The sequence below is a fragment of the Columba livia genome, chromosome 20, assembly GCF_036013475.1.
Source record: "Columba livia isolate bColLiv1 breed racing homer chromosome 20, bColLiv1.pat.W.v2, whole genome shotgun sequence".
Lineage (NCBI taxonomy): Eukaryota > Metazoa > Chordata > Aves > Columbiformes > Columbidae > Columba > Columba livia.
The window spans coordinates 7,337,155-7,354,693 of record NC_088621.1 but is presented as its reverse complement, the minus strand read 5'-3'; the positions used below and the strand labels follow the sequence as shown (position 1 = coordinate 7,354,693).

The window sequence follows — 17,539 nt, the reverse complement described above, 5'->3', positions numbered from 1 at the left end:
ATAAATTCTAACTGGAACTGGAGAGACAGTGAAGCTGGTTTGCAGTGTGGTGATATTGGGATACATAATTTAATTTTATTAGTGTTTTGGATATTTTAAAAATGAAAATATACAAAATTAGCATAGGAATTGATATGTGGAACTCTAGTTAATATTAGGGTGCTACAGGGTGATAAATGTAGCAAATATTAACCGTGTACATGATCCAGGTTCAATAGCTTACAGAAGATCTCGTCACACTTCTCTAAATGTGTTTCATTTTTCTTTAGCTAAAAATTGCAGTTCCAGAGATCACCATTGTCAGCATTTTGTTACCTTCCATAACTTTTTTTCCCTGTGGAATCAACACCTTTGTTTCTTGTCAGCTTTTAATACGTTGCTCTGGATTTGTTCTTTCAGGTCCGCAGAGGTGCCATTGGGGCGCAGTGCGGGCTGGTGTTTGCCTATAATAGCGCTTCGGTAAAGTTCCATGCAGAGGAACACTTCAAAAGATTTGAAAGCTACGACAAATGGAAGCTGCGGGAATTCAAACAATTTTTAAAAAATAGGTAAAGATGGACTTTTTGTAATGAAGACACGGAACAGAAATGTTACATTAGATCTTTTGCTGTGCCATTTGAACTACTGAGAACTGTTGCAAATGACTTTAAAAATATGCATATTTAATTGTTACTTGTTTGGTTTTAATGAGCCCCAATTTGATATGTTTGAGGAAATATGTATATAGCTGTTGTCTTGAGCTTCTTGATTTAAAGACCTGTTTAAAAAGGGATATAACAAACTTTCTGTTTGAGGTGCAGGTTGCTGATAACAGAAACAATTTAGAGGAAGATCCTATGTTAATTAACCTTTATTAAATTACTTTCTCAAAAATATTGTTTAGGAGTGAGGGGAGATTAGGGACCATAATTAAAATGTCTGCCTTGACTTGAGTAAGGCATTTGGCACAGTCTCCCACAGCATCCTCACAGCTAAACTGAGGGAGTTTGCAGTTTCTTTAACATTTTCTTTACAAAGTTTGTTGCATTTTTTTTTTATCCACAGAAGCAGTTGTTCGTGTGATGATTTGGGAGATGATGATCCTATTGGCTGGTTTGAACTGGAAGAAGAATGGGATGAAGTTGATGTCAAAATGCAGCAGTGCAGAATTTCCCAAGTAAGAAACCATGAAAATCTGTTGGGATGGAGGTGGGGCTGACCGGTCTATAGTTACCTGGGTCCTCCTTCTTGCCCTTTTTGAAGACTGGAGTGACATTTGCTTTCCTCCAGTCCTCAGGCACCTCTCCTGTTTCCCAAGACTTGGCAAAGATGATGGAGAGCGGTCCAGCAATGACCTCAGCCAGCTCCCTCAGCACCCACGGGTGCATCCCATCTGGACCCATGGATTTATAGATGTCCAGATTGCCTAACTGTCCCTAACCCAGTCCTCATCAACTGAGGCAAACTCCTCCATTGTCCTGCCTTCCTCTGGGGCCTCAGCGGTACGGGGCTCCTCAGGACAGCCTCCAGCAGAGTAGACAGAGACAAAGAAGGCATTCAGTAATTCTGCCTTCTCTGTATCTTCTGTCACCAGGGCACCCACCTCGCTCATCAGTGGTCCTACACTGCCTCTGGTGTTAGTTTTATCTGCCATGTATTGGAAAAAGCTCTTTCTGTTGTCCTTGACCCCTCTTGCCAGGTTTAATTCTAAGGAGCCCTTAGCTTTCCTAGTTGCCTTCCTACACCCTCTGACAACAGCCTTATATTGTCCCCAAGTGGCCAGCCCCTCCTTCCATGATCTATAAACTCTCCTCTTCCACTTGAGCATACCCAGCAGTTCCCTGTTTAACCACGCAGGTCTCCTGGCTCCCTTTCTTGACTTCCTACGTATCGGGATGCTCTGATCTTGTGCCCAGTAGAAACAGTCCCTGAACACCAACCAGCTGTCTTGGGCCCCTTTACCTTCAAGCAGCCTTGCCCATGGGATTTCCCCTAGCAATTGCCTGAAAAGGCCAAAGTTTGCCCTGCTGAAGTCCAGGATTGCAATTCTGCTTGCTATCCTGCTTCTGCCACATGAGATCCTGAACTCCATCGCTGCAACCAAGGCAGCCCTTGACCTTTACCGCTTCAACCAGACCCTCCTTGTTAGTGAGGATGAGGTCCAGCAGTGCACCTCTTCTAGTCGGCTCCTCCACCCTTTGCATCAGAAAATTATCATCAAAGCACTGGAGGAACCTCCTAGACTGTGGCTGGCTGGCTGAGTAGTCCTTCCAGCAAACATCAGGGAAGTTAAAATCCCCCAGCACAACCAGGGCCTGTGACTGTGAGGCTGCTCTCAGCTGTCTGTAGAGGCCTCGTCAACTTCCTCACCCTGATCTGGTGGCCTATAATAGACACCCACAATAGTATCACCCCTGCCAGCCTGCCCCTTAACTTTCACCCATAGACTCTCAACTCGCTCCTCATCCATGCCTGGACAATACTCAATACATTGTAGTTACTCTCTCACATAAAGAGCAACTCCACCACCACACCTGGCTGGCCTGTCTTTCCTGAAAAGGACCCACCATGTCTCCGTAATTGCCACCAGGTCATAATCTCCTGCCCTAACACAGGTTTCTAACTCCTCCTGCTTATTCCCCATGCTGCACACATTGGTGTGCAGGCATTTCGGAGATCGAGCTGAGCACACCGCTTTCACCCCAGGGGTATGGGAGGCCTCCCAGTCTTCATCAGCTCTAGAGTGATGCCCCACTGATGCAAGCCCAGCTACAACCCCAACCCCTTTGAGTCTAGTTCAAGCTTAGCCTGAGTCTCAGCATCAGTTTTTTAAACTTGTAGGTGTGACTGACAGGGAATAAGTCTTGGCCCCCCTGCCCCACCTGCAGCCTCCTTATTTATGTGCACTCATGTCTTTTAAAAGCTAAATTTGCTCCAACTTCTAAAACAAAACCTTGTGCTGTGTTTATATCCTTCTAGTACTTGATGATCAAGTTCTTGTGCACAAGACAAGACACGGCAGAACGGCTCGGGGTTCAGGGCCTGCATGTTCTCGGGTACCTTCGGCCTCTGCGAGACGAGCCCAACAGGAGCATGAACTGCTTGCAGTGCCGCAAAACCGATGAAGATACAGTCTGCGGCACAACCCTGCTCCTCAAGACGCTTCATTTCATCCAGCAGCTGGCACAGGACCTGGTATTCTTACTTCTTAGTTATTCTTGAGTGTATATTTACCATGATAAAAGTCATACAGCTATACTAACAGTAGTTGTGAATGGATAAAGGAAAGTCTTGCCAGTAGGTACTAATAACTGTTAAAATCACGCTGTGGAATAAAAAAATGGGTTCTGAAAAATAGCATTCTGTGGATATTTACAGAGAATATGCTCACTTTGGGTCCAGAAGAGAGTTAAGAACCGTTTTTCAGCGTTGTGTTACAATGCTGGGTGAAGTAGATGCAACAGAAGGATGCTCTGCTGTCTATTAGATAATGTAGCTATTTCTGAAGAAAACATGGGGAGAAGTGCTTTGAGAGAGAGCTAAAATAGCTGCATAGATTCAAATGGGTCCTCTTTTTATCTGAAATAATTCTCTAAACACCTCCAGTGAGATGTGTACGGTTGAGAGGTATGGCTGGTATGTGCTGATGTGTGTCAGCGTGATGTGCTTTGCTTCTGAGGATACGTGACAAAATGATGTTAGGCAACTGCTTTAAGCCCAGTGTTCAGGGATTTACTTTTTATAAAGTGTTCTATGTAGAGTTAATTATCCAATCCTGCTTTTTCTTTGCCTTTTTAAGGTTCAACAGAAGGAGAGTGGATTAAAATACAAGTCATTTTTAGATTTCACAGGCCTTGATTTGCAGCTGTTCTGGAATTTTTACAGTAAACTGCACCAAACGTAAGTTGCTGCTTTACCGTGTGCTGAAGCACTAAGCTGCCTGTGTATGTATAAATAACGTATGCTTAGTTTAGTTGGAGCAGTTTCTTCTTCCCAAACTACATCATTTACATAAATAACATTTCTTTCCGCTGCCATATGGGCTTTTATCTATAATGTTATGTAGAAGCTTGAGATGTAGATGAATTTAGCTGGTAGCTATACTTTTTTATGTGCTCTCTAGTTAGTGTTTTCTATCTGTCTGAGATAGTGGTGTTCACAGCATTACCTATTTGGTGCAAAAGAGTTTATTTTCTGGTTTTTGCTTCTGTTTGTTTTATGCTTTCCTACAGCCCAAGGGAAGAATGTATCTTTGCTCAAACACTGCTATTGCAGCTTCTCCAGAGCTGCTTCTTTGTACTTACCGGAGACAATAAAACTACTAAACCTACAGAAACGTCTCAAAGCAAAACGCTTGGTCACACAGAAGCTGCAGAAGAGCTTTATAGACATCTGTGCGAAGGTAATTTATATTGAATACATTAACTGTTTTTGTCTATTCTGGCTTACAAGTGTGTTACAATAGTCACAACTGGGGAAAAGGAGATTTATTCCTAGAGGCCAAGTCAACTACTGTTCCTTTGTTTCTTCTTCAGGTCAGTGTGTGCTAATTAGTCTATCACAATGAAACTTTCCTTGACCCTATGAAATGGTTTTATAGACTTTATGACGACATGAGGGAACAGAAACACAGGGAAGATTCTGGAGCCAGTGAGGAAAATGGGAATTACCCGTTAGATTTAACTGGAAGTAGGATGGCATCCTCTTTATTAATGTATAATTTTTTTTGTTAATTACCTAACTGCCTTCAGAAAAGCAAGCTAGACGTAAATCAGTATATATAGTGTCTGTCACATCTTGATAAGTTTATTAGCTTTGATAGTTGTTGAGTCTTACTGTTCCTAGAATTCATTTATTCAGTGAATAAATATATCGTTAGTAAAAGCTTTCTTGCTAGAAGTCAGAAAGTTTCCTCTCATTTTCTGTGTGTGCAATGGGATTGCAAAGGCTTGAAGTTTAGTTCAGTTATGCCTCTAATGTATTAGATGGAGTATTAATTGGAACTTTTAATTTTGTTTTCTGGTTGTATGAGCAGTAGTGGATATGGGGGACAGTAACTCCGTGCCGATGAAGATGCTAAAAGAGGAGGTGAAGAACACGTTACTCAGCGGAGCCGCCATCTTTTTCCCAGACAGACAGACCAGGCGACACCAGCTCTTCACCATGATGGTAAACCATTCCATGAGAAACTGATTGTTTAGTACTTGCTTTCTTTATGCAGAAAGAGGACAAATCTGAGTTCTTGTTGTCAAATAATATATGTTTTGTCCCATTAATGTCTTTGCCTCCTTTTACCCTCCCCCTTCTCTCTGTCTCCGCAGCTTATCCAAAGAAAGAGGCGCTAACCCTGCCTTTCTTACCAAAAATGAATAGTAGCGTGCAGAAATTAGAATTCTTTCTCACAGAGGAGGGGAACAGAACATATCATAAAAATAAATCTTTTTCCTTTTCTAGAAAAACATCACAGAGCAAGAGCACAAGCAATCTGTACATCTTGCCTTCAGATCTTTGTGTACCCACTTCAGGTAAGGGGTCCTGACATTGAAAAAAATTATCTGATACCCCACATCTATTAATCAGTTCATATTTAATCCTGTTTAGGAATGTTATTCCCTTGGAAAATCTCAAAAAATAATCAAGTGACTTTGCTTTAGAAAGGAGAATACTACTTAATATGTTTATTGACTGAATAGCTGTATAAAACATTGTCCAGGATTGGTGCTGAAATCACAGTATGTTTCTTTTAGGCTTCTTCTAGGCTGTTTTCCAATTTTTTTAAGTGATTGTCCACGGTGATGGTTGGTATTGATTTAATCAGGCTGGAGCGATCAGAACCCAAACTTTTGATTTTCCTAGTCATTACACAGAAGGATCTCTAGAGATTTGTCACAAGGATAACTGAATTTCTGTTTTGGAGAACAAGTGCTACGTGTCATTAGTTAGTAAGAACATCTTTGTTTTGCAGTGATCAGGATCCAGGTGGACTCCTATTATTACCAGAGAAAGGAGTTTCCGCAAATTTTGACATAAGCGAAGTGCTCTCAGTCATGGATACCCTTCTGCTAGTGGCGGCAAGAGAGGTAACTGGCTTTGCGCTCTTCCTTTTCCTACTTTTAGCTGTGATTTTTGTGTGCATTCAAACACAAGCTGCATGCCTGAGATGTGTGCTAAAGAACTGGCTTTCCTGTCCTTCTGGATAAAACTATTCATGGCCATCCAATCTGTAGGATTAAGTTTTCCAACCAATTGAAGTATTTTCCTTTAAGCATTAAGATTTCTTAGTAGTAGAGTAAGTAATGTACAAGAAGAGGTATTTTTGCATAGCGCTGAAAAGGCTTTCTGGCACCCTATCAACACTGGGAAAAAGAAGTAATGATCCCATCTTGAGAGGTTAGAACTGGTCGTGTCACTAAGGGAGGTGTAAATGGAGGAGGGTCATTTACATATGCACAAAAAATGTGCCGAGAACATCGAGTGACTCATATATAGCCATTCCTACTTAAAATTGTGATTTATCATCAAAACAAAAGACATTAGTTGCTTCACAGTGTTATATGCTGCTTGTTACTTGCATTTAATCTTTTTTTGTGGCTTGAGTGGGATGATAATGTCCATCACAGGTTATGTAGTACATATTGTGTGTCATTCTGCAGCAGAAGAGAATATCCTTTTGTTACTTTCTTTGTTATTTTTCAGTGTGAAATGATGATGCTGGATGTTGCACAGCAAGAGAGTGGCACAGTCTTGTCTTCCTTATTCTGGTCTGTTCAAGGCAGCCTCCTTTCGTGGTGCTACCTGCAGCTTAAGGGGAGTGAAAATGCAGCCAAGGATCTTGCTGTAGAAATACTTAAAACCTGTAAGTGCTGGGTAAAGTGTGGTGTAATACAGGACTTTAAAATGTGATTTTGCAAAGCGTAATATAAGAAGAGTTCGCCACTGGTTGCCTGAGGCATACTTGTAACTGTCACAGCATTTCTAATCTCTCTAGGTGAGGAACCTGTAGGCATATTGAGCAACTTAGAATTTTACCCATACTAATAATTTTATATTGGGAGAATCTTCAGAAAATATTCAGTAAATTTTGGGGATTAAATACTGAAAAAAAACCCGCAAACAAAAGAACAGCCCAACCAACCAACGAACAGTAACAGACTTCCATATTAACATTTTGGTTTCTTATACGTTCTGTGTTTTCTTAAGCTCCTGTGTGGTGATGTGTATTTTCCTAGATGTTTGTGATGCAAGGAGAAAGGAACTTACTCAAGAAGCCGGGCACTTCTGGGGGGCGGGTTTTGCTACAGTGTTTTATTTGGTTGGTTGGTTTTTTTAATGTAGCAGCTCAGTAATGAGTAGTTAACCGGGCCATGTACTTAACGGAGATGTAATTTTATGTAAAATTACTTCATATTTCTCCTGTTTGTTTACGAATAAGTTTACGTTCCTGTCTGACATATTAAAATGGAGTAAGGCTATAGCTAAAATTACTGGCCTTGCTCTTTACTTAAGCTGCGTTTCTTAGTTGTGTAGGGAGGCTGCTGGATACACTGAGATTGTTGAAATAGTCTTGGAGTGTTTGATTAAATTACTCTTCACTCATTTTTTGGAGCTTTTTTTTATATCGTTGATGACCATGACTTATTTCCACAATAGAAATACCACAGAAAACTCCTCTGAACTGTTTTTGCTCTTGACTGTCACTGTCTTGGCAGCAGATGCCTTTCCTCCTGTCTTTGCACATCACCATGCACTTAGGTGTTTGATAAAGTAGATTGTGGTAGCAAATCCTAACGGTGGCTATTAAGGGTTTTTTTTCTCTTTAGATGTGGGCCAGTTCCTGTCAAATATCAGAACGATTTTGCAGTCACTTTTATCTCAATATAGTGGCAAAACAATAGTAGAAAAAATAAGTAACTCTGTCTTTGCTATGGCAACTCGTCAGCTGGTAAGTGAACGTTGGGGTTTTGTACCATTCCCGGGTAGCATGGCTGTGCTTACGTGCATTTTCATGAGACCTGTGTTTTCTCCTAGGTCATCTTCTTGTTGGATTTTTGCACTTTAGACATTCCGTACTGTACTCTGCTACAGGGATTCAGCACTTTGATAGAACCACTGAAAAGCCTGTGTAGCGAGCCTCATAAGGTAACTAAAGATACAGGCACTACTAAGTGCAGTGAAACCAAAGCAAAATTGCAAGAAAGACAAAGAAAATTCAGGTGATTCTATTGCTGAGTGTTTGAAAGGAGCTGGCAGTCTTCTAAAAGTGTGGGATGTGTAATGAAATGTTGAGTGAAGAACTAGTCAGCCTCACCTCCATCCCTGGGAAACTTATGGAACGACTTCTCCTTGGTGCCATCTCAAGGCATATCAGGGATAAGAGGGTCATTAGGGGCAGTCAACATGGCTCCACCAAGGGGAAGTTGTGCTTGACCAACCTCATTGACTTTATGAGGACATAACAAGATGGATGGATGATGGCAGAGCGGTGGACGTGATCTACCTTGACTTGAGTAAGGCATTTGACACAGTCTCCCACAGCATCCTCACAGCTAAACTGAGGGAGTGCGGTCTGGATGAGCAGGTAGTGAGGTGGACTGTGAACTGGCTGAAGAGAACTCTGGAGACATTCCAACCCGCCTGGACACCTTCCTGTGTAACCTCATCTGGGTGTTCCTGCTCTGGCAGGGGGATTGGACTGGATGAGCTTTTGAGGTCCCTTCCGATCCCTGATATTCTGTGATTCTGTGATGCAAATAAAGTCTGTATGTCTGTAGTGTAGATGTTTAAATCTGCATCAGTCATGTAGATTCTTTTTGTTGACTTGTAGGCACCTTTGGGGTGAGAATGTCTCCTTCCCAGTAGACTGCATGAATTTTGCTTTAGAAGTATTTCCTTCCTGTGTCTATCAAGGTTATCTTTATAACTAGTTCAGGTGTAAATCAATGCTGTAGCCTTTTAAATGCCACTTTGTATGTACGTCAGGCATCTTACAAGTATTGACATAAAAATCTAGTGTGGTAATTTTTATTTATTTTTAAATGCTTTACACTTGTATCTCAAGAATACATTTTTGTTCTACAGATGGAAATGGAAAGCTGGCAGCAAGAACAGCCTGTAGTATTGCGAACATGGACAATGGAATCGCCTCATAACTATGCAAATAATTGCCATGAGGTGTCAGTCTTCCTGTGCCATGGGGCAACTTACTTTGAGGTGGAATTTGATGAAAAATGTGAAACTGAAAGGAGGTAATTTGGTCTTGTGCTGTGTTAGATTCAAATATCTGTTTGCAGAGTGGTAATTCAATGTGCAAGGAATCCTCCTTGCTCTCTGAGTATGCCATTTCAATTTCTTCATTGTCCTGCATAATATACAATGTGTATTTTGAATGACTTATTGTGCTGAAAGCCACTTCTGGCAAATGTACAGATATGCTGTTCATGCAAATTTTGCTTCCTATGGCCTTGATTTATTCTGTAGTATTGCTGTGAACATCACACTTTGTGCTTGTAGTATTTATTTTGTCCTCTCTAGGCAAAACTACTGGCTTGGTTCCTCTTGGTAACATATCAGGCTACTGCTTAGTTCAGGCATATGCCAGATGTTAAAACCAGCACCCGTTATCAATTCTGAAGAGTTGGAAAAGTTCTGCAGGAAAGCAGCTCTGTGTTTGCTGGGACTATTACATTGAAACACGAAATAGATTCCTTAGCGGTCACATTAAGCAATGCAGGTGTGGTTCAGAAAGGTGTGACAGGGTACACCGAGATGCAGCATGTGTGAAAGTCCAAAAGCAAACTTTTTCCCCCAAAACTTAAAAGTAAACTTGGAAGTAATGAATTGCAATTTTCACAGATATGATTACCTGGAGTTTACTGATGCCAGAGGTGCAAAAACTCGTTACGATACAAAGGTTGGCACTGAGAAGTGGCCTAAGGTGAGCACCTTTAACATCCTGAACCAAGTGAAATATCCATTCGTAGGAAATTCTTACGATCCTTGCAGAAAACCTGTTGTCTATAAGGATGTGTGTGTTCTCGCGTGTATGTCTTTATTCCCTCTCAAAGGCGGGGTAGGAGGTGAGGGAAGAAATGTAAAATGAGGCAAATGAGTGAGTGAGTAAAGAATCCCTCTGTGTTGCTCTTATCCAAGGAACAGTCAGTCAAAATGAAAAGTAATGATCATATTTACCTGCCTGTAATAACTACCTGGGTACAACTTCCTCGTTGTCACTCTGCCCTTGCAATTTTGGGGCAATTTGGAGTGGCCGTGCTCTTCTTCGGTGACACCTACTCTAATCAGATGCTTCTTGATAGTTTTATTGGCTTTGACTTCTAAAGCTCAATCATCTATAAAATTTCTCATTTTGCTGTTTGAGTAGAAATTGTACCTGCTTAGTATTGTGTGTTTCTGATTCAGGTGGTGGGGGGAATTAGATGTGTTAGGGACAGAACATAATACTGAAACCCCACAGTTGCTGAAGGAAATTCATTACCCTGAAACGTCTTCCTGTCATGTACACTTGGCAAAATGACTGTTTTGTTGCTCTGTAGAAAGTGACCTTTAAGGCTGGCCCACGGCTGCAGTTTCTCTTTCACTCTGACAGCAGTAATAATGAGTGGGGCTACAAGTTCACCGTCACTGCTTACGGCCTGCCGGACGTCGCCGTTTCTTGGGGCTTGGATTTACAGCTTCTGGTATCACGGTTGATGGGGCGCTTGGCTTCCCGAAGTATGGCACTGAAATCTCTACGAGGTGAGTGCGTTTAATAGCTCCAGAGGTTGCGATGCCGTACAAAGAGGAGATACAAGGACCTTATGTTTCACATCTCTGATATTCAGAAGCTGATGTTAGGAAGACATGGACACATGGAAGTAATCATACTAAGCTGAATTACATTTATGAAGTAATATCAGAGTTTGCCCAATCCTCTGTTCTTCCTTTTTCTGTTAAAATTGTTCCCTGGTGCTGTGATCCAGCTCCATGTTGTTGGTGTGGCTATGGAGCCAGCAAACTGCAAAAAATTAGGAGCTTAGGATACAAATTATTTTAAAAGTTTCACATGAGTATTTGGTATTGATTTAAATTTGAGTTCACGAGTTAACTTCCAGAAGTCAAGGAAGGGAGCCAGGAGACCTGCGTGGTTAAACAGGGAACTGCTGGGTATGCTCAAGTGGAAGAGGAGAGTTTATAGATCACGGAAGGAGGGGCTGGCCACTTGGGGAGAATATAAGGCTGTAGGGAGGCAACTAGGAAAACTAAGGCCTCCTTAGAATTAAACCTGGCGAGAGGGGTCAAGAACAACAGAAAGAGCTTTTTCCAATACATTGCAGATAAAGCTAACACCAGAGGCAGTGTAGGCCCACTGATGAATGAGGTGGGTGCCCTGGTGACAGAAGATACAGAGAAGGCAGAGTTACTGAACGCCACCTTTGTCTCTGTCTATTCTGCTGGAGGCTGTCCTGAGGAGTCCCGTACCGCTGAGGCCCCAGAGGAAGGCAGGACAATGGAGGAGTTTGCCTGGGTTGATGGGGACTGGGTTAGGGAGCAGTTAGGCAGTCTGGACATCCATAAATCCATGGGTCCAGATGGGATGCACCCGTGGGTGCTGAGGGAGCTGGCTGAGGTCATTGCTGGACCGCTCTCCATCATCTTTGCCAAGTCTTGGAAAATGGGAGAGGTGCCTGAGGACTGGAGGAAAGCAAATGTCACTGCAGTCTTCAAAAAGGGCAAGAAGGAGGACCCGGGTAACTATAGACAGGTCAGCCTCACCTCCATCCCTGGGAAGCTGATGGAATGACTTCTCTTTGGTGCCGTCTCAAGGCATATCAGGGATAAGAGGGTCATGTTTAAAGCCGTCCATAATTTACCATATTGTCAATGTAAGATAAGATGTTGGTTCTATCATTAAAGAAAGGATACGTCAGTTTTCTGTGCCACATTAGCAAAACAGAAGCTAGAGAATGCTGTTAAATTACTCATTTAATTTATTTGCTTTACCTTCCCCCCGTGCCGCCACTGGATGTTTAGCATTTATCATTTTCATTAATCTGTAAAAATGAACAAAAACATTTAGTAACCAAAGTGTCTCTTCTACATTTCTTGCAGAACTAGGTAGTAAAGCAGACTTGCCTCCTTTGAAAGTCACATCAGTTCTGAATTCCCCTCTGTGGAAACCTGTTTTCAGGCATCAGATGTGTCCCGAGGTGCTCCCGGGAGCCAGCCAAGGCAGTCGGCTGCACCAAGATAAAAAAGAGGTACTTGCACCACTACCTTTATTTCATTAGCATGGAATCCCCGTGTATCACACAGTTTCATTTAGACTTAATGTGCTGATATGCCCTTAAGCATATGCCGTCATGATAAAGCTAATTGTTAATTCAAGTATCAAGGAGGAAAGAAACTGTTGTTCTGTGCCCTTTATTGGTTTCTGTTTTCATAGAATCATAGAGTGGTTGGGAGGGACCTTCAGAGATCATCAAATTCATCCCCTGCCTTGGGCAGGGACATTGTCATTAACTCAGGTTGCTCAGCTGCAGTAGATACACTGCAAGCTGACTTAATTGTAGAAATGCACTGCACTGATTTTTCAGGTAATACTAAAGTGAATGTTTTCTAACATTCTTTCCAGGCTAGGAGCTCTCACCAAGATGACTGCCGTAACTTTCTTATCGACTTTGCAAAATCAGATCCTGCCCAGGACTTCAGTGGGCAAAAATCTGAACTTTTCAAAGGACTTACACAGGCATGTAAAAAACAGACCCCAAAGACAGATATAGTTGCTGGTTCTACTGTTGATCAAGCTGTGAACTCAACATTTGCTGCTTTGGTGTATCTCACTCCAGATTTGTATGAGAAGCTTCAAAAATATGGTAACTCTAATATTAGACTATCTTAATAAGGTTGTAATAAGTTTGTAAAAGGCTATCTTAAGTTTATAAGCTTTGAAAAATCAGCTTAGTGTGGCAACTTTTGAAAATATGTTCTGTATAAAGAAGTCATCATTTAGGTAGACTGGTAGCCTAGGTAAGGCTTATCTCTAGAATGTTGATTTTTTATTTATTTATTCTTTTATCTTCAGGGCACTGTCCAAATATTAATAATCATCGCAAGCTACTGACTAAGCCATGTAATATACCCAGAGAGTGGTGTTGTTCTCTGGGGCTTTAATTCAGAACAATGTGGCTCCCAGTGACTAGAGGTTCTTATGTCACTTTCCACTCTCATTGTATCTTTTCTAAAAGGCCACCATCAACTTATATATATTTTTAAATGTTGCGGTTGTAGGAGATGTGAATTACCTCCCAGTATGCTATACTGTGGAAAGTAACCTGGGCATCCTCAAAAAATAGATATATTATTTAAATAAAAGATAATGGTTTGCTTTTAACTTGTATAATGTCCATTTTCAGTAGGTAAAATGCACAGCTTTTAAACTTACACCATTCTTCCGTTAGGCTGATAATTTTGAAGTAGAGGATAATAAGTTGTTACTTGGTTTTGAAGGGTTTCCTTTTAGGCTTTCACTTTCTGTCACAATTTTGAAGCTAAACATGTTACATTTTGAGCTATAAAGTTATGGGTAAGAATGATTGACACAAAGACTGACTTGACAACTCAAGTGTTTATTGTCTTCAGTAATTTTGCCTGTGTCTGACAATTGATTGCTGAGTAAGACTGAAAACTGTGGTAGCTCATGAAAATATTAACGAGTAGCTAAGATATCCATCCTACTATTACGTTAATAGCTTCATCTGTCAGTCTTGCTGGGGCGGACTAATTTCAGGACCTGCGTTTACTTACGCCACGTGAAGTTTGTACAAGTGGGGCTGAAAAGAACAATTAAATAGGAAGGAACCTGTTTTGTCAGGTCTCTAATTTTTGTAAATTGATCTTGAAAGTCCATTCCAGAATGTCATAGTATAAAACAAAAGGGGGAAAAATATTATAACTAAATGTGTCTATAGATTGCATTAGTGATATTTGCATGTGGAGGGAGCAGTTTTTATTTTCCCTGACTGCAGGCATCACTTTTGGGAAGAGACAAGAAAGATATTAATAATTTAACTTTGCAAATAACTCTGTCAAGGTGCAGTTTTGGTGTTTAAGGCACATGAAAGCTGGTGGGTTTTATTCCCTATTTCTCTTACAGGCATAATTCCAAGTATTGACTAAGAGACGAAGGGAAAGCTGTAGCATAATTGTAGTTAAATAGTTGAGTTGTGTGAAAATGGAGCTGTAAATAAACAGTACTCTCTCTCATTTCCAGTCAACAGTGGAGGGAAGGTGCCTTTGAGTGATGAGTTTGCACAAGTATATGCCCTGGCTGATTCCATTAGAATATGGATGGTAAGATCACTCAGGAAGATATCTGTTAATGTCATTTACCTTAATATTTTGCAATGCAATGTTAAGGAGTAGGGTGGAACCATGTTTCCCTTCAGTGACTCTTGGTCAACTGTTTTTATTCAGTGAGAACATATATTCACTTCTAAATTTTGAACTTAAACGTTTAAATGCATTCTCACACCCCTTTCCTTCCCTCAGCACCAGATGTGTCATGAGTATTTAGAACTGAATTTGACTCAAAATCAGTTAATTTGTGTTGCTTTACAGCCAAAAAAGTGTGTTGTTAATTAGGAAGTTTCTCACATAGCAGTTGGAGTTCTTTTGAGCTATAGCATAGAAAGGAATCTGTCTTAACCATCATTCTCACAGTAATGCAGTGCTAAAAGAAAAGGAAATAATTGCTTCTTTGACAAGCAACTTAACTGGCTTCAGTTCAGAGTTTTTTGCATGTAATTTTCCTTGAAACGTAAGCCGTATGTCAAGAGCTGGTGTCATCAGCTCACAACCTGGTGAGAGGTGTCTGCATCATCACCTGCAGCTGCAGGGAGCCAAAATTCAGTGAGATTTCGCTGGGCTGCAGGAGATTCTAGATGTTAATAACTACGTGGCCTTTGATAACTTCCAGTTCATGGCCCATTTTACTGCTGCTCCCGTGAGCCCTTCAGTTGTGGGCTGGCCAAATGAACTGGTTTGGTACTTTGTTACCCTCCTCTTTCCTGTCTGATAGGAAATTTAATCTGAGACATAATCTAATTTAATCTGAGATTAAATTCCTTTAGTGCTAGGTAGTTTTAATACTGCCCTGCTTGATGGATGTACAGGGGGTGTAATATTTTAACTGTTTTAACATTCCATCTACAGTTGGAAATGAAACAAAAATCCCTGATGAGTCGGGGAAATGATATTGAAGAGAAGCAGAACACAGAAGCAAGTGAGGTGAACCCAGAAACTCTTGGTGAGTGTTGCCTTTCCAAATATAAACGCATTCCAGGTAATTTAGTAAAACAATGACTTGTAAGTCTTAGATGTTTTTGCTGTAAAAGCCAAGTTAGCAACCAAGGCTACTCTTTAATACCTTAATAGAGGAACTAGTGTACATTACATGAACTATCTCGGATTGTGTTCTGCTGTTCTTTGTAGAAAGTAGTGCGTGAGAAAATTCTGCAGGGAATGACCTCTCACGTGGGTCACCTGCTTCTGAGCTTATGTTCGTTTATTTTTGTAGATACTTGTGACCACAATTAACTGAAGTTGGAGTAGCAGCTGATTGTTATTAGAATCAAATGTGTTCTTGTTCACTACTGTCTGCATTGTGTGGTTCAATGTGATTATTCAGATTTAGCACTTGGAAATCTAGAGTTAAGTAACTGATAGCATAATGATTAATACAATAGGAAAAACGGTATTTTCTAGCTGTCTTGGCTCAGAAGAGAAAATATAAATCACTTTCTACCTAAGAAGAAGACAGCAAGTCTGGTGTTCTGTTGTCATGATTTTAACTCTTCCATTTTTTTATGCTGCAGCAAAACTTTGTATTCAGAAGAGCCTTTTGCTGCTGAATTTTTTGCCTGTAAGAGCAAAGACGAAAGATTCTGCTTCAGACAGTTTGGAAGCCCAAGATATTGATGATATCCAACAGTATGCCAGTGATAAATGCCAAAGAAAAGCTTCTGTTGTGGACACAGACTTCCAGGCAACGCACTCATTGTCTTCCAATGTAGTAACTCATCCTGTTTCAAAAGAGGGGGGCCAAATGACACAATCTGACACGAAGATTAAACAAGCTCCAGAACCCCTTCAAACAGAAGAAGCATCTGCATTTCATAGTAAGCCTGTCGAAAATACAGTTTCACAGCAAGAAGACACATCATCACCTCCTTCCACTCCTACACGAAAATCTCAGTTCAGCCGTGGAAGACTAAGGCTGCTGTCTTTCAGATCAATGGAAGAGCCGAGAGCTGTGCCTACTGTGAAAGAGAAATATCCCATATTGAAAAACATATTGAACTTTATTAAGGATCAATCACTTTCACATGAAAGGTAAGCAAATCAAAAATGTTGCCAATTATAAAATACAGAGACTTGTTTTCAGACCTCTTCACGTGGAATGAAACATCTTTTAGCTGCAAGATAGAACTGAAAATCATTTTTTACATAAATAGTTGTCAGATTTCCGTATTGGAGTTCAGTATTCACAACCATGTAGGGGCTTACAGAGAGTTTTATTTCCTTTGATTCACTTCTATCATGTAGAACTTCAGAATGTGAAAACAGTTACTTGGCTGTTTATTGTCTCGCTTCCTGAGACCTGTTTACAGCGGAGTTTTGCTTCTTATTACAAACAGCAATCCATCTCAAAGCATATCAAGGATAAGAGGGTCATTAGGGGCAGTCAACATGGCTTCACCAAGCGGAAGAGTCGTGGTCAATGGGGTGGAGTCCAGTTGAGGCCTGTATCTAGTGCAGTGCCTCAGGGGGCAGTACTGGGGCCTATAGTATTCAATATATTCATCAATGATTTGGACGAGGGAATAGAGTGCATTATGAGCAAGTTTGCTGATGACACCAAGCTGGGAGGAGTGGCTGACACGCCAGAGGCTGTGCTGCCATCCAGAGACCTGGACAGGCTGGAGAGTTGGGCAGGGAAAAATGTAATGGAATATAACAAGGGCAAGTGTAGAGTCTTGAATCTGGGTAGGAACAACCCCAGGTTCCAGTATAAGTTGGGGAATGACCAATTAGAGAGCAGCGTAGGGGAAAGGGACCTGGGGGTCCTGGTGGACAGCAGGATGACCATGAGCCAGCACTGGGCCCTTGTGGCCAGGAAGGCCAATGGTACCTGGGGTGGATTAGAAGGGGGTGGTCAGTAGGTCGAGAGAGTTTCTCCTTCCCCTCGACTCTGCCCTGGTGAGACCACACCTGGAATATTGTGTCCAGTTGTGGCCCCTCAGTTCCAGCAGGACAGGGAACTGCTGCAGAGAGTCCAGCGCAGGGCAACAAAGATGCTGAAGGGAGTGGAGCATCTCCCGTGTGAGGAAAGGCTGAGGGAGCTGGGGCTCTGGAGCTGGAGAAGAGGAGACTGAGGGGGGACTCATTAATGTTTACAGATATGTAAAAGGGTGAGTGTCAGGAGGATGGAGCCAGGCTCTTCTCGGTGACAACCAATGATAGGACAAGGGGTAGTGGGTTCAAACTGAAACACAAAAGGTTCCAC

General features: G+C 41.4%; 1 protein-coding gene across 2 annotated transcripts in view; it reads left to right on the top strand.

Moving 5' to 3' along the window:
- The window catches only part of ZZEF1 (zinc finger ZZ-type and EF-hand domain containing 1), a 58,101-nt gene that overhangs the window by 12,905 nt on the left and 27,657 nt on the right, over positions 1-17,539 (top strand). For both annotated transcript variants that reach the window (XM_065037152.1, XM_065037151.1), the window contains exons 11-29: positions 400-548; positions 1,045-1,156; positions 2,959-3,174; positions 3,779-3,879; positions 4,212-4,381; positions 5,015-5,148; positions 5,434-5,504; positions 5,945-6,059; positions 6,676-6,835; positions 7,800-7,921; positions 8,008-8,118; positions 9,058-9,224; positions 9,832-9,913; positions 10,530-10,731; positions 12,085-12,233; positions 12,608-12,848; positions 14,246-14,325; positions 15,187-15,280; positions 15,849-16,365. In XM_065037152.1, the coding sequence (XP_064893224.1) occupies positions 400-548; positions 1,045-1,156; positions 2,959-3,174; positions 3,779-3,879; positions 4,212-4,381; positions 5,015-5,148; positions 5,434-5,504; positions 5,945-6,059; positions 6,676-6,835; positions 7,800-7,921; positions 8,008-8,118; positions 9,058-9,224; positions 9,832-9,913; positions 10,530-10,731; positions 12,085-12,233; positions 12,608-12,848; positions 14,246-14,325; positions 15,187-15,280; positions 15,849-16,365 (2,993 nt within the window). The remainder of the gene's footprint in view (positions 1-399; positions 549-1,044; positions 1,157-2,958; positions 3,175-3,778; positions 3,880-4,211; positions 4,382-5,014; positions 5,149-5,433; positions 5,505-5,944; positions 6,060-6,675; positions 6,836-7,799; positions 7,922-8,007; positions 8,119-9,057; positions 9,225-9,831; positions 9,914-10,529; positions 10,732-12,084; positions 12,234-12,607; positions 12,849-14,245; positions 14,326-15,186; positions 15,281-15,848; positions 16,366-17,539) is intronic.